We start from the raw sequence: 26580 nt of genomic DNA on the forward strand, positions 1-26580 counted from the left end.
AGAGGGCTAGACCTGGGGCAGGGGGAGGGCCGGGCCTGGGGCAGGGGGAAGGCTGGCCTGGGGCTGGGAGAGAGCTAGACCTGGGGCAGGGGAAGGGCCGGGCCTGGGGCAGGGGGAAGGCCTGGCAGGCCTGTGGGAGGCCCATGTACCACCCGGGGGCTGCTCTAGGACAGGAGCACAGCCACCCTCCAGGGCAGCCCTGACCTGAGCCCGCCACCCTGGGAGGGAGCCGATGTGAGGGCTGTGTGCCCAGCGTCTGCCACAGTGGAAAGGGCCAGAGGGCTCGGAGCCTGTGCTCAGCCGTGGCCTCCAGAGGAACGGGCTTCTGGGCAGATGACCGTGAGCCCTCCGCCCCCCACCCCCCCCACCCCGGCCCCGAGTCCTGGAGCGGGGGTGGGGCCGGCCTGGCTGCAGTCACAAGGCCTTAGGTGGCGCCAGGCTGGCACTGCTGCCGGGGCTCGGGTCTCCCGCCGACCTCCTGCTCCGGGCTCCCGGCGAGGTCGACCCGCTGTTCGTCCATCCGCTTGGCCTGCACCCTCTGGATGAGGCTGAAGAAGTCCTCGTCAGGCATGGTGGGGCCTCGGGGCAGCACGTCGGGAGGCGGGCAGCGCTGGTCGTCGATCCTGGCGGACTGGGCAGACACAGACACGGGGGTTGGCCTCGGAGGGCCCCCCCTAGCAGCTGGGCCAGCGCTCAGCGGCCTCGGGCACCACTCCCAGGCGGGGGCCGCTGTCCAGCCGCAAGGCCGGCTCGGGAGGGCCTCCCTCCGTGCACCTGTACCATCAGCTCCGCGGGCTCACCAGCAGCCCCGGCCCCGGGGGGCGAGGGGCCTCCCCCCAGGCCGCCCAGGGGCAGAGGACCGAACGATGCCCGCCAGACACGGGGTGAGGGGGCCGCCGGGCGGCCTTCCCGTGCCGCTCCCAAGGCCCCCCGATGGTGGTGCGTTCAGGAGCCCCGCGGACAGGACCGGGGGCTCCCGGCGCCCGACGTGCGGAGGGGCTGGGGCTGGCGTGGGGCCGACGAGGCATTTGGGCTTCTCTGCAGGGTCTGGAGCAGAAAGGCCGGCAGCCGGTGCGGCCATCGGAGCCGGTGCGGCCGGGGGCTGGGGGCTCTCTGTAGGGCCGGCTTTGAGGCTCGTCGGACTCGCCCGGGGCCGCGCCTTGCTCGGCTCTGCGGAACGAACGGCACGTCCGGAAACTGCAGCGGCCCACACAGGCCACGCGGCTGCCCTTCCTGCAGCCGTTCCACGGGCTTCCTGACACCGTTGCCTGCCGTCTGGCCTTGCCCCAGCCGGGGCGGGTGGGGGGCAGCGGCAGGTGGCCGGACCCCACCGTGGTGAGAGCCCTCCCCGCTCGGGGCTGACACCTGGCCCGAGGCCACCACGTTGGGGACCCGGTGCTCCCCCCCCCAGCTAGAGCTCCTGTACCGTGAGGGGCGGCTGAGGACGTCCGGGGTGTCCTCTGGGGGGGTCCCGGGAGGGGCCTCAGGTCTGAGCACTCACAGGCACTCAGTTCCCATCCAGCCCGAGACGGAAGGACCAGAGCCAGCTCCCGGCAGGAGGAGCCCCCGCCCAAGACGAGGGCAGAGGGGCTCCGGGCCACCTCGGGGCTGGGGTGGGGGCAGGGGGGCGAGCGCCCCCAGCCTCCCCCGACCGCAGGCCCACCTGGCACTTGATGAGCATGTTGAAGAACTCGTCCCCAGGCTCCTGCGGGTCCCCGTCCGCACGCAGGTGTCCCAGGTTGTTGTGGGTGATGCGGAGCCCGGGCAAGCTGCCTACGCTGGCACGCTGGTCGTCCAGCCGGCGGCTCTGCGAGCTGGCGATCAGGTCGAAGAACTCTTCGGTCTGCGGGGAGGCCGTCAGCGAGGGCCGGGCTGTGGGGGACAAGGTGCAGGGAAGGGGACCCCGCGAGGCGGGTCAGGCTGGAGCCCAGCCCAGCCCACCACACTCCTGGGCACACGGGGCTCCCAGCGGTGGCTCCGCGGACCCCGGACCCCGGCTGCTCTCAGCTGCCTCTGCCATTTGCCCCACACCCGCTCTGGGGGCTTCTAGAAGGTGCCGGAGGAAAGCCTTGCTTCCCACGCCCGCTCCGAGACGGAGATGCCCTGACACGGTGTTCCGGAGGGCGGACGTGATTACACACTTCCCGGGACGCGGCCTTGGGCGAGCGGGGGACGAGGAGCTCACGGTGACAGGGGGCACTTTTGCAGCTGGTGCGCCCACCCTTCCTTCGGGAGCAAGGGCTCAGGGGGGCACGACGGTGGAGGGAGGGAGCTGAGCCTGGCCCAGCCCCCCTGAAGGACAAGAGGAGCTCTCTGGGGGAGGGGGGGCACTCACCGACCCTCTCCTCCAGGCTGGGGGCGGCGGTGGCCTCGGCGGCCCCGGGCTGACCCTCCTCCAGGGGACAGCGCTGGTCATCCATGCGGCTGCTCTGGAACTTGCTCAGCAGGTCAAAGAAGCACTCCTCGTCGGAGGACGGGGCCCGAGGGATGCTCTGGGGGGCAGGGGCAGTCAGCGCCGGCTCTGGCCCAGCCCCTCAGACCCCTGCACACCCCTGAGGGAGCCGCGCGGCCTGGGACAAGGTTGGGACCCTCACCCCACCTGCCCCGCCTCCGCCATCCTCCCAGACGTGACGTTGCCACCCGCCCCCTACCTGCCCCAACGCGGTTCAGCAGCCGCCACCGCCCCCGGCCCCGCCCCTGGACACTATCACACACCGTGGCAGCCCCCGCAGTGAGCTCCCCTCTGCCCACGCCTCTGGGGCTCTGGCACCCAGCACAGCACTCCCCAGCGGCTGCTGAATGAACAAATGAAGGAGCGAGTGAGTGACGGGGCCCTCGGCAGGCAGGGAGCCTCACGGGCCATTTTGTGTATCACACTGGTCTGTACCAGGGTCCTGGCAGCAGTGACGGCGGACCCAGAGGTGCCAGCGACATCAGGTCAGATCACCAAAGGCAAGGAGCCAGAGCTGGGGGAGGTGAGGCCTGCTGTGTTCCACCCTAGTCCCATCCCTTCTGGGGTTTGGGTCCTAGACCAGCGGACAGGCCCAGAGGATGCAGATGTGCGGGTGTTCAGGCTAAAGCACCCTCCGCGTACTGGCCAAGGTGACCAGGATCTACTCTGGATGGCTTGGGGGGGGGTGGGCAGAGTCTGGACATGCTGGGAGCACAGGGACTCTGGTAGGCACTGTCAGTGTTCAGCCTGGGTGGCAGGAGGGCTGACCCTGGGGCGACCTGCTAGGTCCAGGCAAGCCCCACCGATGGGACCAGGAAGGGGCAGTGAGAAGCGGGAGACCGGGCCACTGGGCCTGCCTGCATCCCAGTTGGCAGGGGGGCCTTGGACAAGCCCCCTCCCACACTGAGCCTCGGTCTACACATCCATAGGAGAGCAAGCTGGAGGCACCGGTCTCTTGTCCCCCCCAAGGGCAGGCGCCCCCACTAGCCTCCCCACGTCTGGTCCAGAGCCCCGAGCGCTGACTGACGGGTGGGGTGGCTTCCGGAGATCACCTTGGCTGCAGACCGGTGCCTGCCCCACGTCCTCCCTGTCTCCAGTGTCCCCCGCCCGGCCCTGTCCTTCCCCCTCTCAGCTGGCTGGGGGCCCCTCAAAGCTGGGCTCATGGAGAGACCACACGGCAGAAATGTCACCTAGCAGGGCCTGGCTCGGTCCTCGAATTCCCGACGACCCCTCGCCAGCCCGCTGCAGACACTGAGGGAGGGGAGCTTGCACACCTCCAGCCAGAGGCAGCCCCAGGGACCCACGAGCAGGCCCAGCCTGGGCTCCCAGGTTCAGAGCCGGGCTCAGGCTGCAGGGCCACAGGGGCAGGGAGGGACAGCGGAGCGGGTGGTTCTGTGCGTGAGACCTGCCAGCAGGTGGCAGCTCGGAGGACAGAGACCCCGGCCGGGCTCTCAGGTCCCCCTCCCCCCACCCCCAACCTCCTGTCCCAGCAAGGCAGGCCTAGAGCCAAGGCTGGGGGGTGGTTCAAGATCCCCCCGACTCACGACTCTGCTCTGCTGCGCCCCGGCCTAAGACCCCACAGATCCCAGGGCACAAGGCACCGAGGGCTCAGGGGGCACCCCGGCCAGGGGGCTGCACTTGGTCAGGGCCTCCTGGGGGAACTGCAGGCAGGATGGCCAGGGCCCAGCATCAAGCTCCGCACTGGTGGGGGCCGCACAGGTGCCTCCCTCGGGGAGGTTGCTTGGGGCCCCAGACTCAGCCAGGTGTGGGGGTAAGCACAGCACCACCCCACCCCAGGGGACAGTCTCAGCTCCTGGCCCCCAACACTGGCATCTGGCCCCAGCTGGGGCCCCCCAGGTGGACTGTGGGCCGGGCGAACAGAGCCAGGCCCCTCCCGGGAAAGAGGTAGCCCTGGGACCCCTCTTCTCTAGGCACACGGGCCCCCAACACTCCTCCAACCCCCCGTGGGCTGACCTCGGGGCTCAGGGGCACCCCTGAAGTAGGGCGGTGTCTGCCCAGAGGCTTCTCGGGGACCCCAGCAGCACAGCAGGGGGCTGAGCGGAGAGGGCCCTGTGGGGCCATCCAGAGACAACCCCACAGCAGAGCCATCCTGGGCCACCTGTGAAGGGCTGGCGCTCCCCTTGTTGGGGGGGTTTGGGGCTGAGGCCGCAGGTGCACAGGGTGAGGCTCCAGACAGCAAGGAGGCCCCGCCCCCCCTCGATTAGGACAGCACCCCGGGTCCTAACAGGACATGCCCCCACCTCTCCTCTGCCCCTGCCTCTGGCTCCTTCTGTCTCAGGGGGTCTCCGAGCCCCTCCTGCTGGAGTGCCAGCCCGGGTCTTGCAAACCCCCCGCGCCCCCCAGGCCCAGGGCTGCCCCCCTCCAGCCCCCCAACCTGCTGGCCAGGGTTCCTGAGGCCCCAGGCCCCGACGGGCGGGGGAGGTGGCTGGACTGGTGCACCAGCCCAGGAGGAGAGCTCCGCTCTGCCCCCATCCTGCTTCCCACCGGCCCCTGTGCTCCCTGAGCCTCCCCCTGTAGGGGACCCCACACTCACGCTGGGCACGCAGCTCCCTCCAGCAGCAGCGACCGGGCGCTAAGCGCTGTCTACTGTGGGGTGCTCCACCATGCGGTGCCCTGCCGCCTCGCTGCCCCTGTTGGCTCAGCGCTTAAATAGGACCCGGGGGAGGGCCGTCCCCGCCCCGGCCCCCCCACTGCACTCACTTGCTCCCGCGGCCGCGCACGAACACGCGCACGCACACGCATGCACACGCATGCTCTGCAAACACGGAGGGCTCCTGCTGGGGCCTACGGGAGGGGGGTGGTCATGCCAGAGGGGCGAGGAGGACGGAGCCTATCTGGAAAGCGGTCGCCCTGCTGACGGAGGGGCCCGGCTTCCTTCCAAAGCCGAGTCAGCCCAGGAGAAGCCGCCTCGTTCTTCAGCCCTGACTCCCCAGGCTGCTGAGGGAGCCAGAGGGATGCTTTCCCAGGGGCAGGAGCAGGGGCAGGGGCCGGGCGGCCACCGCAGCCCCCGCCACTGGCCACGGGATCCCCTCCCTACACTGGGAGGTCTGTGGAGTCTTGGCCTCTGGCCTGCCGGGGGCCCAGTGGGGGCCGGCCCTGGGGTGGGTGGGGAAGCTGGCTGGGGGCGAGGGCAGAAGGGGGAAAGGTGGAGCCCCCTGGGGCCCTCTCGGTCCTTCCACAGGGAGCTCAGAGCCCCAGGAGGAGGGCAGGCCCGCAGTTGTGTCTGCAGGGCAGGGGGAGGTCTGGGTCCAGGCCTCCAACTGGGGCCAGGCTTAGCGCTCATAAAAATTTCCTCCAAAGGCGCCCGCATTGCCCAAAGCCCTGCTGCCTTCTCAGAGGGGCTGAGCGGGGGTTCTAGGAGCTGACCTTGGAACCCCAGTTCCACCATTGCTAGCTGTGCGCCCTCAGGCTAACTTCTTTGCTGCCCCGTGCCTCAATTTCCCCTCTTATGGCTGTTGAGCCCTGGCTATTGTTTCTGTTTGGTAGACGCACCCCCCTGCCCCCCGCCAGCGGCAACGGGGACACGGCTAGGGCCAGGTTACCACGTGGAAAAGGCGGTCCTGTTCCAAAGCCCCCTGTGGCTCCCTGGTAGCTGGGGGTCCTCCCCTGCCAGGCCCTTTCTGGATGGACCCCAACCTTTGAGTCTAGCCCAGCCCTCGACCACACCCAGTCACACCTCCCAAGACCCCCAAGTCCCCATGCGCTGGTGGCAAGGCCCCTGCACTGCTCGGCTGGGGGTCCCCAAATGCACAGTGCGGGCAATAGCCCCACCGTCTGGGGCCTCCGTGGCGGCCCCGTCTCCTCACCTCTCACTCTACGGACACGGGCTGGCAGGTAGTGCTGGGGGTAGATGGGGTTGGCGGAGGCCCCCCAGGCTCGTGGGAAAGATGGGTGCAAAGCAGCCATCGGGGGGCTAAGAATACCAGCGCGGCGCCCACGCCCCTCAAAGGCTGGGAAGGTGCTGATTAAGCCCTCAGAGGCAATTATTTTTAGATCGAGTCCCAGATATTTGGACCCAGGCGTTCTGCACATGGGGAGGGGGGATGGTCCAGGCTGACCTCTGAACCTGGACTCACTGGGCACATAGGTTTGCAGCCTGTACCTCCCAGACCCTGACCCGCTTCCAGCAGCCCAGACAGGCCAGCCCAGCCTCCTGGACACAGTGGGACACCTGCCAGGCAGCAGGAGGCCCCCTTCCCTCTGTCCCCCATCTGTCTGACCACCCGCCCGTCCATCCCTCACCCAACCGTCCCCCCAGGCCCCGTCCGTCCGTCCACCCCTGTGTGCTGCACACCCAGGACAGGGCTGCTGGCCGGCCCCGAGGGCCCGAGCTCCCCGCAAGCCTGCCCTCCGGAGCCCCATCCACAAGGCCTCCTGTCCTCAGTGGCCGGGGCCTTGCAGAGGCCGGACGCAACTACGCTAAGTGTCCTGCACCATCCATAGGTGCCATGTCCGCCAGGCCCCGAGGCAGCACAGGGCCGTGGCCTCTGACCCCGGGGGCGGCCCAGGTCGGCCGCTCGGGAGGGCACCCGAAGAGACGTCACCTACCGTGCGAGGCACCTGCACGCGGACGTCCGCGCTGTCCAGCGGGGAGTGGCCGCCTTCGCGGGGCCTCTCAGCGGTCTCCAACCCCTCCTGGTACTTCCTGCTCCTCATGGGGAGAGGGAGCATGTCCCTGCCCGGCCCCCGCCACTCCCCCAGCTGGTGGCTGTCTCCATTCTGCTCCTGGGGAGAGGGAGGAGGCCAGGCATCGGTGGGGGCTGCAGCAATCCCCAACCAGTGCTCCCATCCCAGGACCCTGAGCGGGGCTGGCGGGTACAGTGGCCCTGTCTCTCAGACACACCCAGGCCCTGAGGTGCCTCAGGGAGGAGGAAGAGAGCCTGAGGCCCAGAGGCTAGGAGGCTGACCCCACACTGAGCAGCCCTGAGCCTTGTCCCACCACAGACCGCCCCAGGGGCACCCGCAACAAAGCCCAGCACACGCCTGAGGAACCAGAACTCGGAGAAGGGAGCTCACTCCCCCAGGGCTACACAGCACCCACCTCCGACAGGTACAGAGTGGGCCCAGAGCCTCCCCCTGCCCAGCTTCTGACTGGTCTGCTCTGCCCGTAACAGCTCTGCTTCCCTGGGGGCAGAGTCTCGGCCGACAGGGAGCAGGAGGGCACGGGGAAGGCTGGGACACTGGGGACCGTGGCCGGGTGGGGGCTTGGGGGCCTGCAGGTTGCGAGGACCGTGGCTTGTCCCCCGGGGGGGCATGGCTGGCGGGCCCCTGGGGTGAGTGGGAGGAAGTGGGGCCTCGTGGGGGCCTCTCTGGGGGCGGATGGCTGCTCCAGGGTCTCGGGCTGCAGAGAGGGCGCTTGCCACCCACGGCGGGGACGGGGGACAGACGGGAGCTGGGCTGGGAGGCGGCCGTTCAGCACCCATCACACCGGCCTCGTCAGCCTGCTGCCCACGCCCCGGCCGCCCACCCTGAGCCCCACTCACCCGTTCCAAGGGGAGCCTCAGCAGGCCCCAGGTCTCTGCACTCAACCTCTGTGTCCTCTTGGGCCTGGCACCTGGAAGACAGGGGGCCCAGTCGGCCTGGCACTGACCCTCGGCCAAGAGGCGGGCCGGCCCAGGCCAGGGCCCTCCGGAGGGCCTGCACCCTGGGGCCCGCAGATGAACCGCCAACGTCACCGTCTCCACGGAAGCAAACGCAGTATCTGCACGACCTCGCACGCTCCACCCGGCAAGCAGCCGAGCGTGGAGATGGGCTGACCCTGTAGGGGCCTGGCAGGGGGTCTGGCTGTGCTGCCCCCGTGCCCGCCCTTAAGGGACTCCGTTCACCCCCCACCCTGCACGCACATGGGCAGCCCAGATCCTCCCAGGAGCTGAGCGCCCCTCTACCTGCAGACACGTGCTGGGCACCAACCGGGTGCCCCAGGGGCCCTTGTCCAAGCGTGGGGCCGCATGAGGCAAGGAGGCACTGTGGGTAGAGCAAGCAAGGCCCCTAGCGTGGGCAGATGCCCCAGGAGTCATGTCTGGGCAGCACTGGACCTGGGACCCATTACCCTCCCTCAAGCTCAGTACCCCCGTCAGACTGAGCCTGCACCACACAGGGAGCCCCTGGGAAGCATCTTATGGTGCCTGGCATGTTGTGGACACCCACAGCCCACGTCGCGGTGAAGCCTTGCCCTCTGGCTACCCCAGCACTGAGCTCACTGGTGACGCCGTGCCACGGACAGCACGGGGCACGTGCCCCACCAGCGGCAGCGAGGCCAGGCAGGGAGCTCTCAGCTCGGCCCCCGACCCCACCTCGGGCCCCCGGCTCTGAGCCCACACCCACTGCCCAAGACACGGTCCCCAGAGAGGGGCCGTCCAGGAGGTCAGGCATTCAGACCAGCCCGAACCAAATGCCCAGGGAGTCCTAGGAACGAAGGAGATGGTGTGGGTGGCTGGCCTCCAGGCTCTGAGGGAGCTACGCCCTGTTCTCTACCCTCCAGAGGCCGGGTAGAAAAGCAGAGATCTTGGAGGAGGGGCTTCTGTGGCTGCTGTCCAGGGAGGGGACAGCAGGCAGCCGCGTGGGTCCAGGACTTGGGGCTGCCTGCCCCGCCCCTCCTGCCCCCCCCCCCAGCAGGGCCCCATCCCCCCAACTTTGGCCACGTGGTCAGCACCGGGTCTGCCTCTGCCCCCTGAGAACGGCCCCTGGCCACCGGGCCTTGCCCAGGTGTGCAGCCGGAGCCTGACCCCGTGTTGTGAGGCCAAGGAGATGGGGCAGGGTCCCCACTGCCCATCCCTCCCCGGATCAGACAAGCAACTCTGAAGGAACAACGTGATCATTCCAACACCAAAGTGTCTGGGGGCATCGCCTGGCCCGGGGAGTGATGGGGGGACAGCCGAGCGGTCCTGTGCATGGCCCTGTACTCACCACAGCCAGCGAAAACCCGGCCCCTTTCTCGGCCGCCCCCTGACACCCGGGGGGTCTGACTCGCCTTCCCCACTTTGTCTGCTGGGGCCCGCCTGGCTGGACCGTCAGGCCCAGGCCGTGGCGGAGGCTGAAATGTTCCTCTGAGACACAGCTTGTGTCCGGCTCCAGGGCGGGTCCCCTCATGGCCCTCAGGGCCCGGCTAAATGCACCCTCTGTGCGGGCTGCGCGCGCACTGGGGCATTCAGGCCAGAGCCACGCTGGCGGGCTTCCCGCTCCACCCACCCCAGAGGGGAAGGTCTGGAAACTTCCCTGAGCACCACCCCACTCCCGCCTGAGTCTGACCAGAATCATTTCTGTCCCCACCAGGCTGGCCAGGCCCCATCCCGCCCCTCCTGCATATGCAGCCGGCCCGCTTAGACGCACAATTCAGCTCCTAGCTGCTGGGCTGTGTCCCTCCAACTCCTTCCTGCCTTCAGTCTCAACTTCCAAAATCCTGGCAGGTCCTCCTTCAAAACAGATCCAGAATCCGACCCCTCCTCACCTTGCTGGGACCTGAGTGTCACGTCCCTCACCCGCCTCTCTGCTCTCTTTGTCCCTTATACATGCCGGGGATGCCCATAGGGCCTGGGTGAGATCTTCTTCCTCTGCTCACCCTGCAGGGCCCCTGGCATGGGGAGGGGCTTGCACGGGGCAGAGGTTCTCCCGCTCCCTGCTGCTCCTCTTAGCCAGCCTTACCCAGGCCTCAGGGCCTTTGCATGGCTGTCCTCCGTTCAGCCTCACTCCCTTCTCCCCTTTCAGCCTTTGCTCAGAAGGCACTACTATGGGGCAAACGTTTGTGTCCCCCAAATTCCACACTGAAGACCCCACCCCCAGCGCGATGACATCAGCGAGCGGGGTCTTGGGGATGATTAGGGTTAGCTGAGGTCATGAGGGTGGCTCCGGGGATGGGGCAGGTGCCCTTATGAGAAGACACTGGGGAGCTCCCTCCAGCCCCACACCACCCCTGCACCCGGGAAGAGGGCCGTCACCGGGACGGCCGTGCGGGCACCCTGCTCCCGGACCCGCAGCCTCCAGAGCCGCAGGAAGTGGACATTCATCTTTGCAAGCCGCCTGGTGCGTGGTGTTCTGTTCCTCGGCCGAGCTGAGGGCGACAGCGGCCTCCACGCGGCCCACGCGGCACGCCCACCTGGCCGCTGGGCTTTTTTCCTCCCCAAGCGCTTGCTCATTCCCAGGCACGCCTTGTTTTTTTGTTTATCGCTGTTTGCCACATACTGGTCGTTTCTGGCTACCTTTGCCGGTTACGCTCCCCGGTGTGTCCCAAGCCTGGCTTCAACGGGGCTTGGCACACCAGGGGACCTGGGAGGCCTGACCCAGTCAGGCAGCAGTGTCAGGACTCGTCCTGGGGCCTCTGCTGGGATGGGGGCTGCAAGGCTGCTGAGGTCAACCTGTAAATTGGGTCCCCTAGCTGCATAAAGGGCCCTTGTTTTATCGGGAAAGAAAATCCCTTGGGTCCCGGCCTCCAGGACCAGCCGCGGTCCCCGCCCACCGCGGTCCCCGCCCACCGCGGTCCCCGCCCACCGCGGTCCCCGCCCACCGCGGTCCCCGCCCACCGCGGTCCCCGCCCACCGGCCCCAGGCTTCTTCCCTCCCAGAAGCAGCCTGAGGCATCTTCCCTGGGCTCCAGGTCGCGGGCTGGGTCAACACCCTTCCCTGGCACTCACCGGTCCCCCCTTCATCCCCCCCCCCCCCCCCCCCCCCCCCCCCCCGGCCAAACGGCCAGGCTCGACACACGCCAGTGCAGCATCCCCGCCCCGAGGGGCAGTTTCCAGGCCAGTGCCCACGTTCAGTGTGCACTGGACAAATGAGTGGGTGAGTAATGCCACCCCCGCAGGAGACTCCTGGGGCGCTCCGTCCACAAGGCCCCGGCCCCGCCGGGCTCACCTGAGTGGGGGGGGGCTCCTCCACAGCGGCCCAGACTCAGCAGCCGCATCCCCGGGCCTGGGGCCCCCACACCTGCCTCCGTGGCCCGGAGCAGGCTGCTCTGGAGAAGGGCCTCTGCCTCGCCTCGGCCGGTGGCCCAGCGCTGGCAGCCTGGCAGGGAGGGGGCTTCCGGGGGCCTCGGCTGGGAAGGGTCTGGGCACAGGGCAGAGCAGCAGGGCTGGTGTGGGAAGGACAGAAGCTGCCTTGTTCCCGGCACAGCCCAGCCCTCCACCCGTGATGCGCCCCCCTTTCCTCAACTCGGAGAAGAGGGAAAGTTGCCGGAGAACCTGGAGCTGGCCGCAGCCCCGGGGAGCCTTTCCAGAAGCCCTCCGGGCCGGGCCCTGCCCCCACCCACTGCTGGGTGTCGCAGAGGGCGGCCTCACAGGGCCAGGGGCTCCAAACAGAGTTGCCCACCCTCAGAAAACCCCCGCCCAAAGGGAGCCACCGTCTTGTACATCCTGGGGCAGGATCGGGGGCAGAGGGGGGCCCTCCCCCATCCCATCCCCTGCAGCCACATCACCCCAAAACAAGGGTGGCTGGGGGTCCCAGAAACCTTCGCACCCTCCCTTCCGTCTCAGCCCCTGAGGCGGGGTGGGGACACGTGCCTCCCCTTGCCCAGGACAGGCATCATTAGAAACCCTGGAGCCTCTCCACCACGGCCAGGTGCCACTTCCTGGGGCCTCATTCTCTGCAGGCCTGATGGGCTCCAGGTTGGGGCAGGTGGGTACCCCTAGGGAACACAGCCACGAGGGGGTTGGGGCCAGACTCCCCGCAGCCTGGGGTCAGTGCAGGCAGGGAGGGGGCAGCTAGCGCCCTGTGCAGAGCCCCACACCCGCCTGCAGCCACGGGGGAAGCCAGCTCGGGGTGGCCCCCCCAGCCCCCTATTTACCCATTTGCTCTGCAAGGAACATCCCGCCCTGCGTGCCTAGCAATGTTCACCCACATGGGGCCACAGGCAGACCCTGGTCCCGGGGCTCACCTGAGTAGCGCCCCACCCGGAGGGAGGCTCTACATCTCTGGCTGACTCAGCCTCCCCCCTGGCCCCCAGGGCCAGCTCTGAGCCCGAGGTTGGGGCGGTCCTCAGCCCTTAAGGGGATGGAGCATGGAGGGAGGGGCAGTGAGTGCCCCTCCCTCCTCCTCCTAGCCAGGGGATCAACCTGGGGGGCTCAGAGAGACTTCAGGCCCTCGCTGGCCCAGAGACCGTGAAGCACCAGCCCGAAGGCCTCCCGTTCAGGACACACCTTCACCCACACCGTCCCTGCCCCCGAACACCCCTTTCCACCCCGTGCTTCCCAATCTCGGATTCCTAACCTGACCTGGGGAAACAGGGCCCCTCGTCTGTGCCCCGAGCACCCTGGACACCCGGTCACCCCCCGCGCCCCCGGGAGCTCCAGAGCAGGGCGGAGAAGTGGTGCGGACAGACACCCCCAGCGACGGGGGCTTGCCACCCTCACTGGGCAGTTCTGTCACAAGGGCTCCTGTGGGCAGAGGCCACCTCCCCGTAGACCTGCACCCGGAAGCCCAGCACCGTCCCGAGGCCCAAGCCTTGAGCTCTCCGGGCGGCCCTCCCGCCACACCCCTGCCCACCCAGCCCGGGACTCACCTTGGGCCTCGTAGCCGGCCAGGTCGGGCTTCTCCGTGGCCGCGGGGCTGCTCAGCCGGCCCAGCACCAGCTGCAACTGTGCCACGTTCATGCGGGCCGTGAGCTCCCCGTTTCGGTCCCCGATCTGTAGCCAAGCAGGGCCAGGTTGGGGGGCAGGTGGGCTGGGGGACTCCTATAGACAATCATGAGCCCTGCGCCTCCCAGGGAACCAGGCCTCCCTGTGCCCCAGGGGCGCCCCTCACACCCCAGAACGCTGGGGGCGCCGCGTGAGGCCCTCCTTCCCGAGCGCCCTCCTGAGGACAGGTGGTCTGGTCCAGACTCCAGCTTTCTCGGCCCCTTGGAGCCTCACGTGCACCCCTCAGGCACCCCCAGCTCAGAGCAGAGGCTCAGCAGGGGCCAAGAAGTGCAGAGAAGTGAGGTGGGCCCGGGCCGGGCCTCGAGTGGAGCTCTGGGGCCGCTGGCGTGCCCCCACCCGTGCTCAGGGGGCTGTGGGGCCGGCCCTGCTGGTGACCCCGGTTGGCAGGGGGTGGGGGACTCTCCTGGCCCGAGCTTCCCTGCTCCTCCCCACCGCCTGGGCTCCAGTGGGTCTCACCCACAACAGACACGGGGCCATGATGGGTCTGGGCAGGTGCTGGGCATGTGCTGGAGGGAGGTGGCCGTGCCACTGGGGCCAAGGAGAAGGATGGGGCGGAGGTAAGAGGGCCAACCGGAAACCAGGGAGCCGGAGGTCACCCGTGATGCCCTGTGGCACCCGGCCGTGGACCGCCCTGACCTCAGTAGGAGGGTCCTGCGTGCGGACAGGCTCTCAAAGACCCTGCCCACCGTCCCCAAGGTGTCCAGCTGGAAGGTTCCAGGGGAAGAGCCCCAAGTGCAGCCCGCGGTAGGTCATGCCCACCTTGCCCTGCCCACAGGGAACGCCAACACTTCAGGTGGAAAGCAGGCCACCGCTCCCCTCCCCCCACCCCCTGGCTACACCAGATAAGCTGCCATCAGGCGTCTGCAGGCAGGGGGTGGCGCCCCCCCCCCCCCCCCCCCCCCCCCCCCAGTGCACATCGGCAGCCTGGAAAGGACGGAGGAGCAGGCTGGGCGAGAGGCGCCCTGCCTGGTCCGAAGGGAGCTGAGCAGCACCGGGGGGGGGGGGGGGGGGGGGGGGCGCCTCCGGCAGGGGGGGCAGGCCTGGCTTACCTCCTGGGAGATCTCCAGGTGCTTCTTGGCGAAGGTCAGGGCCTGTGCCGGGCTCCCCATGGACACGTAGGCATTCCCCAAGCTCCAGCACGCCCGGCCCTCTCCCACTCTGCCAGGGAGGGAAACCGAGTCCACTTCTGCAGCCCCCAGGCCGTCAGGCCGGTCCTGACGGGAGCGCAGCAGGCCCAGCCTGAAGTGCCCGCCTCAGCCTCCCTCGCCCCCTAGTGGCCGGCGAGGCTCTCACCCCTGCGGCTCCCTCCACCCTTGGGTGCGGGGCAGTCCCTCGGGTCATTAATCTTTCAATTCGGGTGAAAATCACCAAGCGTAAATCTAACGGATTAAGCGCGCCTCGGCGCGTGGCACTGCGCGTGCTTCCAACCCACGGCCACCGCCCGCGATCCGCTTCCGAAACACCGCCCGCCCCCACCGCGCGCGCACCTGTCGGCCAGCTCCTGGGCGATGAGCAGGTGCCGAAGGTGGTACTCGGCCGAGCGCTCGTAGTCCTGCAGCAGAGTGTAGGTGTTGCCCAGGCTGTAGCAGGCCTGTGCCTCCACCGCCTGGTCCTTGAGCTGCCGGGACAGCTGCAGCGTCTTCCTGCGAGAGGGGGAGGCTCAGCCCCAGCAAGGAGGGCTCCGGGAGCCCTCTCTGGGGTCGCGGCGCTGCTCACGGCCCTCAGCCGAGGGGCGGACGGAGGGCGGGGTGGGGGGGAAGTGGTCCACCAGCCCCGGGATCCCACCGGGGTGTCTCTGGAGCCCCGTCACTGCTGGACCCGCACTGGCCAGTCACCTCCCCACCCCGAGCCTCCGCCCTGCATGGGGGACGGGGGACAGCACACCCCAGCCCGGGCTCTGGACGCACGGGACCTGGTGCTGACGGCCCGGCCTGTGCCCGGTGGTCACCACTTTGCTCCTCAAGCCAGAGGCGGCTGGCAGAGCATCCTCCCAGGAGCCCGTGTGATCTCCACCCTCTGGGTCCACTCACGGAGGATTATACCCGCACTCCAGAGGTATCGTGGGGCGCAAACACAGCTCTGGGGTTCCCCCAGTAACTGGCACTGGGAGGCCCTCAGCCGCGGTTAGCTGTGTCCCTGGCACAGAGCGGCTTCTGCCCGCACTTACCGAGTGAAGGGCACCATAGTCCTTCCTGTCCCCGGCAGCCCCAGGACCCCGGCTTTGTCAGTCTGCCCTTCCAGGCTGTGGCCCAGAACCCCCCCGTCTGGCCCCTGGAGAGGCTGGGAGGTCAGACCCACCTCCCGACCTTGGGCTGGTGTCCAGGGGCCCCCTCCCCCGAGCTGGGCGGGTGGGGTTGGGCAGGGGTGGGGGCGGGCGGGCAGCCCTGCCTACTTGTAGTACTCGGCGGCCACGTCAAAGCGCCCCAGGAAGATGTGGGCGTTCCCCAGGTTGCTGTATGCCCTCCTCTCGGCCGCCTTGTCTCCAAATTCCTTAGCAATGGCCAGGCGCTGGGGACACAGACCCGAGGCCCGGGTGGTCACGGAGCAGCCCCGGGACCCGATGTGGATGGCGGGGGTGGCCTCCCCGCCCAGCGTGGCCAGCCCGAAGTCTGCACGTCTGGCGAGAGCAGCCTGGGACCCTGAGCCAAGCCCAGACGAAGCGAGGCAGCTGGCCCCCCACCCCCGCCCCGCAGGGGACTCACCTCCTTGTGGAAGGTCGTGGCCTCCACGAAGCTCCCCAGCAGGTAGTGTGTGTTGCCCAGGTTGCCATACGCCCTGCCCTGGGCCGCCCGGTCGCCCAGCTCCTTCACGAGGGACAGGTTCCTCCTGGGGGTTGCATCTGTCTGAGCCGTGGCCCTCTTGGTGCGAGGGAAGCAGGGGCTCATGACCCACCCGCCCGGCCAGAGGGGATGAGCAGGCAGCCTCTGCTCAGCTCCTGCTGGGAGCGTGCCCCAGAAAGAGGGCAGCTTCGGGCTCTAGAAGAGTGGCTCTAGGGAGCCACTAGAAGAGGGTGCTGTCTGAGCTCCGAGGCTCAGGTCAGGGGCTCCCTGGCCCCAGACTTTGGTTTTCGGGTGCAGCCCCTGTCCTCCTGCACCAGCGTCCTCCCCAGCACAGAGGCTCAGCCCAACATCACCGCCCTATTTCCAGCCAAACGTTCTCTAAATGCCACGTGTGGCTTTTGCTCGGCCGTTTCCCTGCCTCTCCGTGCTGCTGTGCGTGACTTATGTGCGGGAAGCCGAGGAGGCCTGAGGGTGGGTGGGGCTGGGGAAGGAGAGCCGGCCTGGCTGTCACCATGCGGGGGTCTGCAGAGAGGTGATGGGGCCAGATGTGGGTGCTCCGTGCCTGGGGTCCCGCACCCACCGCAGCGGCTCAGGAAGCGCTACGGCCAGACCCCGGCCCGTGGTGCCCCCGCCTGCCCCACTCACTCATAGAACTCGGAGGCTCTGCGCAGTGGCTCCCGGACATGGGGCGGCAGGTGCCCGGGGTCCTGGGCGGCGTTCCAGGAGAGCTGCTTGCCCTTGGCGTGGTACACGTTGCCGATGTTGTACAATGCCCTGGCCTCCCCGACCTGAAGGTGGCACCGAGGTTGGCCCTCCGCAGACATGGCCCCCGAGGAACCCCCTGGCCCCGGACCACTGTGCCTGCAGTCCCCCAAAGGCAAGGACTTGGAGGGGGGCCGTCATCAGGTGCAGATGTGGGAGTAGGGCCGGGACCCCAAGAAGGGGTGAGGCGTGTTTGCACGTGGTCGCCACCCTCTGGGCACGGGGCAAGCGAACACTGCCTCCTGGTGGACGGGCCTGGCACCTGCCCCCTTGTCATCTACACCATCAGGGCAACCAGGTCCCTCTCGGAAGCCCGGGGGAAGGAAGGCGCGCTTGGCCCACACGCCTTGAGCTATGACCTGGGGCCGGCCGTCTTGTTCCCCTGCCCGGGGTCATGGGTGGGGGAGGGGTCACAGAGTAGGTCAAGGGTCCGGCACCGGGCGGGGCCCACGGCTGTTCTATCCCGGCTGCTGTGCCACCCTGTGTCCCTCTGGAACCGGAAGGAGGGACGAGGGGTGCTGGCGGGTCTGGGGGAGCTCACATGGAAGACGGGGGGCCGGGCCTCAGCCCTGCAGGTGGGGGCTCGGCAGGCAGCCTGGGAGCGGCCGACCTACCTTGTCCCCCTGCTCCCGGGCGACGTCCAGGTGCCGCTGGCAGCACACAATGGCCTCGTCAAAGCGGCCGAGCACCTTGAGTGTGTTGCCCAGGTTCCCGCTGGCCTTGGCTTCCCCCATGCGGTCACCGATGGTCCTGGAGGGCAGGAGGCAGTGAGGAGCCAGACTGAGGGCCGGCCGAGACCCCGAGCCCAGCAAGGAGCCCGGGCAGGGGCGGGCGAGGCCTGGCAGGACCAACCCGGGGGCGACTGGGGGCGATGCCGGGCAGGGGTCTCGCCGATGGCAGGCGAGGTCCCCTCGGGCAGCCCCGGGCAGGGAGCCCAGCTGGGGATCGCTTCTCGGCTGGGCCCAGCCTGTGGCCGTTGGGGCTCAGAGAGGTGCCCCGATGGAGACCAGGAGAGTCGGGGGGGCCTGACAGTGGGAGTAACTTTCGACACACCCGCCGGGTGCTGAGGACACCACGTGCGGCTCACTGGCCAGGGAGGGGCCCGTGGGCAGGGCTGGGGGGAGCCCTGAGAAGCTCCGCTCCCACCCGGGATTGGGGGGTCCGGCTGCCGACGGGTGGGGAACAAGCAAGGAAGGGTGTTCAGGGACAAGAGAAGCTCAGGGAAGGTCTGGAGGCCAGAGGGGAGTGGAGACGCTCAGAAACACAAGTGGTAGCGCCCCCCCCTCCCAGTCCCAGGGACAGGCACCCACGTGAGGACACACTCAGGACACCCATGTGCACACACATGCACACACACACGCCTCCCCTGAAACACAGTCCCTGGGGGCACTTGCCAGGCACCGCCCCGCCCCCTCCCCCTCTCCCAGGTCTCAGGTGCCCGAGCTCCCGGCACTGCCTGTGCCGTGACGGCCCCTCCCCGAGGCGGGCTGCGTGCTCACCGGGCCAGCAGCAGGTCGTGCCTGTGGTACTCCAGCGCCCGGGAGTACTCCTTCAGGTAGAAGTAGGCATTGCCCAGCTGGCTGTAGATGGCGCTGAGAGTCTTCAGGTCCTCGGTGCCCACCTGCACCGCTGCCTCAAAGAAGGCCGCGCCTGCCTTGAAGTCCCCGGCCTTGCAGAGACGCTCGCCCTCCAGGGCCAACTCCAGGCACGAGGTCTCCATCCTGGGCAGAGAGAAGGAGTCACAGCCTGCCCCTCACGCAGTCACGCAGGGGCCCCGTGCTCCCCCGTCATCACTGGGACCACGGGGCCCTCGGGTGAGGCCACGCCTGTGCGCACAGACGTCGACGTCTCTGGAGAAATGCCCAGAAGCACGTGCAGGGTCCAACAGCGTGCCCATCGCCAGGCTGGCACCTGTGCGGCTCACCCGTGCCCGAACCTCACCGCACGCCCCTCACGACCAGGGCTCAGGGGCCCCCGGGCAAACGCATGAGTCCGTGACTACGGCCAGACCCTCAGCCCACAACGGCCAAGCTCCAAACACAGCCTCCCCTCAAGGCTCAGCCGCCCGGGGCGAGGGGCCTCCCTCCGCTCCCGCTCTGGGACCTGGTGCCGCGTCAGTCCTCCAGAGTAGCTACAGTGGCCCGCGACAGCCCTCGATCCTCACCAAGGACAACCAAGGCTCAGAGAGGTTCAGGACACCAGTCAAGGCCACAGGGGCAGGACCTGACCCTAGCCCCTCCCCCGTCCCACATCCTCTGCCGTCACCTCTCCGGGGGTCACGGCTCCGTCTGAGCTGTGGGTCAGCCCGCCCCCCAGAGCCGAGAAGCGTTCAGCTGCTGGCCACAGCTGCCCGATGGGACAGCCGCTCCCCCACGCCCAGGGTGCTACTGTGGGAGGGCATGACAGGACCGTGCCCCAGGGTAGACCCAACTCCTGGGACACTGCTCCAGACTCCTGCCCATGAGCCCAGCCCAAGTCCATGGGCCCAGGGCCCCACACCACCGCCAACGCCTTGGCCGGAGGCCAGGCCAGCCCTTCATGCCTCCACCTTCGGGCAGGGGCTGCAGAGAAGCTGTCCGTTACCCTTGGGCTCTGCCAGCCCATGGGGTGGGGCCGGGGCCCCCCAGCTGCTACCCCGGGCTCTGTTCACTGGGGCCCCATGGCCCTTGGGCCTTGGGCGAGCTGCCCTCAGGACATGGCTGTCAGGGGAGCCTTGTGTCTGGGGGTCACTCGATCAGGCTGGCCCTGGTTCCGGCCCTCCCTGCGAGGGGGCCCGGGGTAGGACACTTCATCACTCAGAACCTCGGCCTCCTCCTCTGGCCTGTCGTGGCTGGTCCTGTGAGTTCCACGCTCAAGGCCTGACCCGCTGCCTTCTAGGGCAGGAGAGCGGTCAGCGGAGGACACAGCACACAGATACCATGGGGGCGGGGGAGCGGGGCCCCAAGCTGGAGGGGGTCCCCGGCAGGTGGTGGGAGGAGCCCAGTGACCATACACGCACATACACGCAGCCCTGGAAAAGTGGGAGACATGTTCTGCGTGGCCAAGGGCCAACCCAGATCACCGGAGTCCGTGGAAAGCCCACGGGTAAGGGAAAGCGCCCACGGCAAAATAGCGCACGCACCCCCGGGCACTCGCCCTCTCTCTGCGTTGCTACAGTCCGCGGTGATCAGCCGTTTTGGGGGACAACACACAGGGCCCCTCGACCGATCCACGAGCTTTGTCTACGGCACTGCTTCTCAGCCGCCCTAACCAAACACGCCTTTGATGCAAAGCCCCCCCCTTGCCCAGCCTCGACCCCCCCACGTCGGGGCCATGCCTCCGGGGGAGAGTGGGCCCCGGGACCCCAGCAGCGCCCTGCCGCCCCCAGATTCAGGCAGAGCCTGTGTGGCCTGTCAGAGAGCGGGGTGCCGGAAGCTCGGGCCTCCTACCCGCGACGCCCCGGGAAGGGCCGCCCCCTCCCACGGCCAGGGCCGTGCACCGCGCTGTCTGATGCCGGGAACGGACCTCTCCGCCTGGGTGACTTGGGAGGACCCGGGGCTTGGGTGTGAGACGTTGGTCTCAGAGCCGAACACGCCCTGCTGTCCCTGCCTAGCTAGAGACAGGCATCGCCACCGCCGCGAAGGAGGTTTCTGGTGCGCAAAGGGCCTGGAGGTGGGGGGTGCACTGATGAGGTGTCCAGCGTGGCCATCCCGAATCACAGATTGGGGGGGGGGGGTCTGACCCGGGCCCCGGTAACGTGAGGAGGCCCCCTGGAGAGACACCGGCCGGCGTCCAGGGCTGGAAGCCCCCGCCCCCTCCACTGACCCCAAGAACCTCCCACCGCACCTTGACCCCCGGGCCGCCCCCCCGGCCCCCCGCACCTCTTCCTCTGCAGGTGACGACGCATCTTCTCCACATACAGCCATAGCTCCAGGCCCACGGGCAGCAGCAGGGGGCGGGGGCGGGGGGCACCGTATACCACTTTGCACACGGCCTTCTCTGCCAAGCTCAGGGCCACGGGCTGGCCCTCCGCGGGGGCGGCCGGCATCGCGGGGCGCCAGGCCTCCCGCCTGGCCGGCCAACTCCCACCCCGCCTTGGCCGTTGGTCCTGGGGACGCACCGGCCTCGTGGTTCCCCTGCCTCCCCCCACCCCAGAGTGGTGGGCTAAAGGCTCTGGCGTCCCAGGCTCCAGGAGACCCCAGGTCCTTGGGCAGGTCGTCTGGGGCCTCCCGGGGGCTGAGACGGATCAAGGGATCAGGGCGGCTCAGAGCCAGGGATCAGCATCGTCAGCAAGGAGGGCAGGGCCTGGGGTGGGCAGGCGGGCGGGGACGGGACTCTCGCCGCCTGACCACTCGCCCAGCTCAGCAACGGGCTTTGGGGTGGCAGAGGGCTCCAAGGCCGTGCAGCTCTAGCCCCTGGGAAGAGGACGGGGCACAGCTCCAGGGTCAGAGGGAACTGGAGAGCCAGGATGGGCCCTGCTCCCCAAAGCCCCCCGGAGTCGAGGAGACGGAGGAACCCGAGAACCAGAGGAGGGTGGGGGGGCCCGGTGTAGGGTCTCAAGGCCAGCATCAGCCTGTGGGCCCTGCAGGCCCTGCCCACTCTGGCAGGTGGGGTCTTGGAAGGGGCTGGGCAGGTGAATATGGAGGTGGGATATCCCAGCTACCTGCCCGCACACATGAGCGTCCAGACCGTGCACCCTCCTCCCTGCCCTGAGTCTTCTGCCAACGCCACCCGTCCACACCTCAGGACAGCTCAGCCGAGGGGCACAGGGCAGGGCCCTGGATCACCTCCTCCTTACCCAGCTCCTATTAACAAACTGGACCCCCAAGCCCCACACCCTCAGAACCACCCCGGGGCCCTATTCCACCTGAATGCAGGCCACCCTGTCTTGTCTCCCCTGAGGCCCGCCCAGCCTGGCCAGGTGCACCTCCCTGCTCATCGAAGAAGACTCCAGAGCCTTTGTCCCCCAACACCACCTGCCAAGCCAAGGGCCACTGACAGCCCCACTCTCAGGGGCTCTGGGCGGGGCCGGCTAGAGTCCTCAGGGCCCCGGGGCCGTGGTCTCAGCTCCCCACCAGCCTCACCGCCCCGACCCTGGGAAGGGCAGCGCTCCCACCTGGGAATAGATGCCTCATGGTCAACCTGTAATCTTCCAGCCCCCAAGGAGGTCAGACCCACACCTCTGGGACCAGGCTGTGGGGGTCCTGCCCACCCAGATGGGGCCACAGCCCCCTGCACAGACCCACTCGGATGCGGTGGCTGCCCTTCCTTGCAGGGCCGACCAGGCCAACTCTCCCAGTGGCCAGACCACAGTGGCCGGGAGGCGGGATACTGTCTGCCAAGCTCCCGCCGCCTGCCCACAGGCTTACCGGTTAATAAAATGGTATCGACTCCCCAGGGGCCAGTCTTACTGTTGCAGCCACCGCATCATGACCACACCCCTCAGCCTCGCCTGGGCATCCTAGACAGCATCCCAGGAGAAGCCATCAGCCCAGCCACACCCGGACCAAACTGCCCTGCTCTCCATCAGGGCTCCCGTCCCCGCCTATGTGCCCCACAGACTCTGTGGGGTCCTCCGGTGCTGACCACCACGGCCGGTCTGCAAGCCAGGCCCCCGGCTCCCGCTACACATGACTAACTGGGGGCTGTGTCCCCTTAGCTCCACTTGCTGCTAAACATAGTCACCGTCCTTCTTCCCTAGAGATGTCACCTACAGACTGGGCCACTGGGCAAATGCCCCCTCCCGTTGCCCCCAAAGCAAAGCCACACTGACTCCCTTTCACGTGGGGATTTTGGGACAGCGCGGGGCAGGCAGCGCGGCGGGAACAGGAATTGCGGGCGGAGGGGCACCTAGCTCGGGAAAGCACCTGAGGTTGTGTTCCGAGGAAACCATGGGGCCAGGCCATTATTCCCCAGAGGCCCTGCCAGGGCCAGTGCCCGGGGGCACCCGTGGAAGGAGCCCATGGGGAAGGGTGGGCAGCAGGGCGGAGCACCCTGGGTGCCCGACCCACTCCTGAGGATGCCCCTGTCCGGGTGCCTCATGCCTGGGGCACACCTCTAGCGGGTCACCCCACAGTGGGGGTGCTCACCGCCTGCTCTCCCCTTCCCAGTTCCTGGGACCCTCAGCTGCTGGCCTGAAAGGGACAGGGAGAGGGCCACCCATAGCTTCCCCATTTTCAGGGGCCTCTCAGCCACCAGCCCTCCCCCCATCCCTCCCCGAGGCCCTTTCCCCCCAAACCCCTCTCCAGGCACGAGGGCCCAGGTGCGGTAGACCAGGGTTGAGCGTTATCTGCCCCAACCTCCTCTGCCTCCCTGACCAGCTCCCCTCCCGGAGCCCCGCGTGGGGACGTGCTGGGCCCGCAGGCACACTCACGCTCAGGCCCTCTCAGTGTGCGTCCCAAGCCCACGTTCCCCCAGACCCCCACTTTATAAGAACTGAACTCTGGTGGGGCCCGGGTGGCTCAGTCGGTTGAGCGTCCAACTTCGGCTCAGGTCATGATCTCGTGGTCCGCGGGTTCGAGCCCGTCAGGCTCTGTGTTGACAGCACGGAGCCTGGAGCTGCTTCGGATTCTGTGTCTCCCTCTCTCTGCCCCTCCCTCCCCTGCTCATGCTCTGTCTGTCTGTCTCTCTGTCTCCCTCTCTCAAGAACGAACAAACATGTAAAGAAAAGAAAAACACGGAACTCTTGTCACCGGGAGGACAAACTGGCATGGGAAGGGAAGCCACTGGGGGTGGGCTGGGCCTGGCCTGGAGGTCTGCCGAGCGCCCAAAGCTGTCACGGGGCACCCACGCGCTGGGTGCCACAGGGGGGCTTCCCCGGCCCGAATCAAGGAGGTAGACAACCTTCTGCCTGCCCCAAGGTGCCGCCGTCAGTCTGTCCCCCCCAGCTAGCAGCCCCCACCTGTCAGAGGCCCCCACACACGGCTCCTGCAACTCCCACCTTTCTGAAAGCCCGCTCCGAGCACGAACAGCCCTGCCCACACCTGGCCGCGGCTGCACAGACTCCCCAAGGGCCTCCTCGCGGGCGCTGCGGGAGCGCCGGTGGCTGTGCACCCCAAATCTGTGCTGGGCCTGCCCGCTGGAGCTCAACGCAGGTCTCGGCCTGCCAGGATGCCAGGCTGGGCTCGGGGCCTCCCCCAGCAACCCCTCTGAGCTCGGTCCCTGCCGCGCTCCCCTGGGCCAGGGTCCTGTCCGGCATGTCCCCGCCGGGCCCCAGCACCAGCCCGCACCCCAGACTCCCAAAGAGGCTGCAGACGCGGACGCGCCCCATGAGGACCCCACGCTCGGCGGTGCAGGGGCCCCGGGGCTAAAGCTCCCCGCTCCACACGCGCGTGCACTCACACACGCAGACACACACATACGCACGCTGGGAGCTGCCGAACCAGCTCGGGCCGTCCCCACAGGGGTGCTACGGGGGGGATCCCCCGGGTCAGGCCTCCAGCGGCAGCTGCCAGCAAACCCACCCGCGCACCCCTCCCCCTGCACGGGGCCCAGGAGCCGGGTCGGGGGCCCAGCACTCAATCCTGGGACCACACAATGGGGGCTGTGTCTCTGACCAGTGGCACAGAGACCGAGGTGGGAGGAGCCGCAAGGCCCCCTACCCACCACGGGGGGTGGCACCCAACAGAGGCTTGCTGCTGATTCGCTGCCGGCCGGGGCTGGACGATCCTCTCGGGCAAGGCTAGGCCCCTTGAAGGCCCGGCAGCTGGGGACGCTGCCAGGTCCCGGGGATGACGTTGTCCGACCAAGCCGGGGACCTGTCGGGCCCCCTGGAGGCAGCCGGGCCTGCCTCTGGGGGGTCGCGGTCAATGAGTGGCCCCTGCCTGGCACCCGTGCCGACTGCTCTCCTGGCCACCTGCACTCACTGGCAGAGTCCATTCCCCTCGGAGGACCCTGTGCCCGCCCGGGCCGGGCACATGGCATCACGTGTGGATCACCCTCGACAGGCCCGGAGTCACCCAGCAGGCACGCAAGGCAGGTGGGCAGGGCCACCCTGTCATCCCTGACGAGAGCGTGAAGCACCGAGCACAGGGCGCTGGCATCATCCGCGAATCTGCCCAGAGGAAGGTGCCTTTTCAGGCGGGCACACGCCCACCCGGCTGGCTGGCTCCGCAGCCCGGGTTCGGGCCTGCCATCCATGAACGCAGACTCGTGCCGGGTCCTCGGGGAACAGGGCCCCACCCAAGACAAAGCCTGGTCCCTCCAGCCACGCTGCCTCCCAGCCAGCCCCGGGCAGAGGGGAGGTGGTGCCAGGCTTGCGAGGCAAGCTCCACACACCTGCTGTGCCAGGCGGCCCAGCTGTCGGGAGAGCACAGCTGGTGAAGCGGGAGCTCTCCCAGCCCGGCCCGGGCCGTGGGGGCGGGGGTCCAGCAAGCAGCAGCCCAGCTCAGCCCGACACCCTGACCACCCGCTAATCCTGGACTCAGATGGGCGCAGCCTGGGCTCCCCCCTACCCCCCCCCCACTACCTCCCTTACCCCGTGGCGCCCCCTTCCCCCTCCCCACGCGCACTCGCCACGGGGTGGGGGGGCGCCCCCTACCTCTGCCTCCCCTCCCCCACCCCGGGTGGCCCCCCCCAACCCCGTACCCCCTCCTTCCTCGCACCCCCCACCCCGGGCGCCCCCCATCCCAGCACCCCTTCCTTCTCCCCCGCCCCGCGCCTCCACGACCGCCAGCCCGCAGGGAGGGCGCGTCCCCGCCACGTCGCGCGCCCGCCGCAGCCTTTGTTCCGGGCCTCCCGCCTCCGGCCGCCCGTCCCCGCCCGTCCCGCCGGTCCCCGCACGTCAGGACCCCGCCGGCCCAGCCTACCTGGAGTAGAGGCGCCGGGCCGGGCCGGGCAGCTCGTCGGCGGCGGGCGGGGCCGGGCCGGCCATGGGGCCGGGGTCGCCGAGGGCCGGGGCCGCACACCCCGCGCTCGCGCCGCCCTGCGCCTGTCCCCTGCGCGCGGTCCGCCGCCCACCGTCCACCGTCAGTCCGTCCGTCGGTCAGTCCGCCCGCCCGGGGGAGGCGCCGAGGAAGTGATGCGCGCGGGGCGCCGCCCCTCCCGCCGTGGCCGTGATGTCACCGCCGCCCGCGCGCGGGGAGGGGGGCGCCGACGACGGAGCCGCGGGTCCCTCCCCCCTGCGCATGGGGCCGGGGAGGGGGCGGGGCCTCCGAGCGCGCGTCCCCAGCGCCGTCCCCCATCCCCACCAGGGGGCACGCGGGGCAAGGGCCTGGCGCTGGCCGGGCTGCTGGGCCCCGGGTTCTCGCCGGACCTGCGAGGCGCCTGGGTGGCAGTGGCCCTGCTGGCCCCCCCATCCCCGCGACAGGGGCTGTTTGAGGCCTCCCTCCCTTTGTCTGGCAAATGGCCAGCCCCCCTTGGTGGTCCCCTGCCGTCCCCACCCCCATCTCTGAACTGGCAGTGGGGTGCCCGCCATGGGGGATGACTCCCTACTTTAGAGACACCTGGCGAGCGGAGGACTGACCTGTGCCCCAGGGGAATTCCCTGGTCTGGGAGGAGTGAACAGCCAGGAGAGCCGCACTTACCAGGACCTGGGTGGCCTGGCCCCGGGGAGCCCCAGAGCCTGCTTTGCTCAGCCCTGAAACCCTGGGTCACCATGTCACCCTCCCAACCTTGTGAAATCCAAGGACTCTGGAAACGGAAGCTCACTGTGCCCACACTCCCCACCCCCCCATCGTGGCCCCGACCACCTCCTCCCCTGTGAGTTCCTAGGAGCCCTGGTAGATGAGACCTGTGGTGTGGCCTCTTCGCCACCCACCCTGGGCTCTGTGCCTCCTTGGGCCTTCTCCCAGGGCCGAGGTGCCTGTCCGGCTCGTCAGCACCGGGCCCACAGCAGGCCCTCCCGTGGATCTCACCTGCCTCTGTCCTGCTGGCCTCAATCCCAGCCCTGCTGGTGCCTCCAGAAGACTCCAAACCTGGGAAAAGCCACTGTGCCCCACGGGACAGGGACAAGTCTGGGAGCA

The 26580-nt window shown here is 69.0% G+C and overlaps 1 protein-coding gene across 3 annotated transcripts; it reads right to left on the minus strand.

The window, feature by feature from the left end:
* Positions 1-26493, minus strand: GPSM1 (G protein signaling modulator 1). Of its 3 annotated transcripts, none has more exons than XM_047831111.1 (14): positions 25426-25670; positions 18139-18360; positions 17254-17389; positions 16523-16665; positions 15800-15923; positions 15490-15605; positions 14585-14740; positions 14147-14255; positions 12962-13085; positions 7957-8027; positions 7022-7198; positions 2336-2492; positions 1664-1872; positions 1-631 (listed from the first exon to the last, which is right to left on the minus strand). In XM_047831111.1, the coding sequence occupies exons 1-14, from the start codon at positions 25488-25490 to the stop codon at positions 425-427; spliced, it is 2016 nt and encodes a 671-aa protein (XP_047687067.1). In that variant the 5' UTR covers positions 25491-25670; the 3' UTR covers positions 1-424. The 3 variants fall into 3 exon arrangements, with proteins under 3 accessions (XP_047687067.1, XP_047687068.1, XP_047687066.1); XM_047831112.1 differs by lacking the exon at positions 25426-25670 and adding an exon at positions 26473-26493 and having other exon boundaries at positions 489-1170; XM_047831110.1 differs by having other exon boundaries at positions 489-1170.
* Positions 26494-26580: the final 87 nt, after the last annotated feature.

The sequence above is a fragment of the Prionailurus viverrinus genome, chromosome D4, assembly GCF_022837055.1.
Source record: "Prionailurus viverrinus isolate Anna chromosome D4, UM_Priviv_1.0, whole genome shotgun sequence".
NCBI classification, from domain to species: domain Eukaryota; kingdom Metazoa; phylum Chordata; class Mammalia; order Carnivora; family Felidae; genus Prionailurus; species Prionailurus viverrinus.

Coding starts and splice junctions, on each gene's coding strand:
- GPSM1 (XM_047831110.1), bottom strand. CDS start 25,490: ATGGCCGGCCCGGCCCCGCCCGCCGCCGACGAGCTGCCCGGCCCGGCC. Junction 15,924..16,522: donor AGAGCCTCCGAGTTCTATGA/GTGAGTGGGGCA, acceptor TGCAACCCCCAG/GAGGAACCTGTCCCTCGTGA. Junction 15,606..15,799: donor CCACGACCTTCCACAAGGAG/GTGAGTCCCCTG, acceptor CTGTGTCCCCAG/CGCCTGGCCATTGCTAAGGA.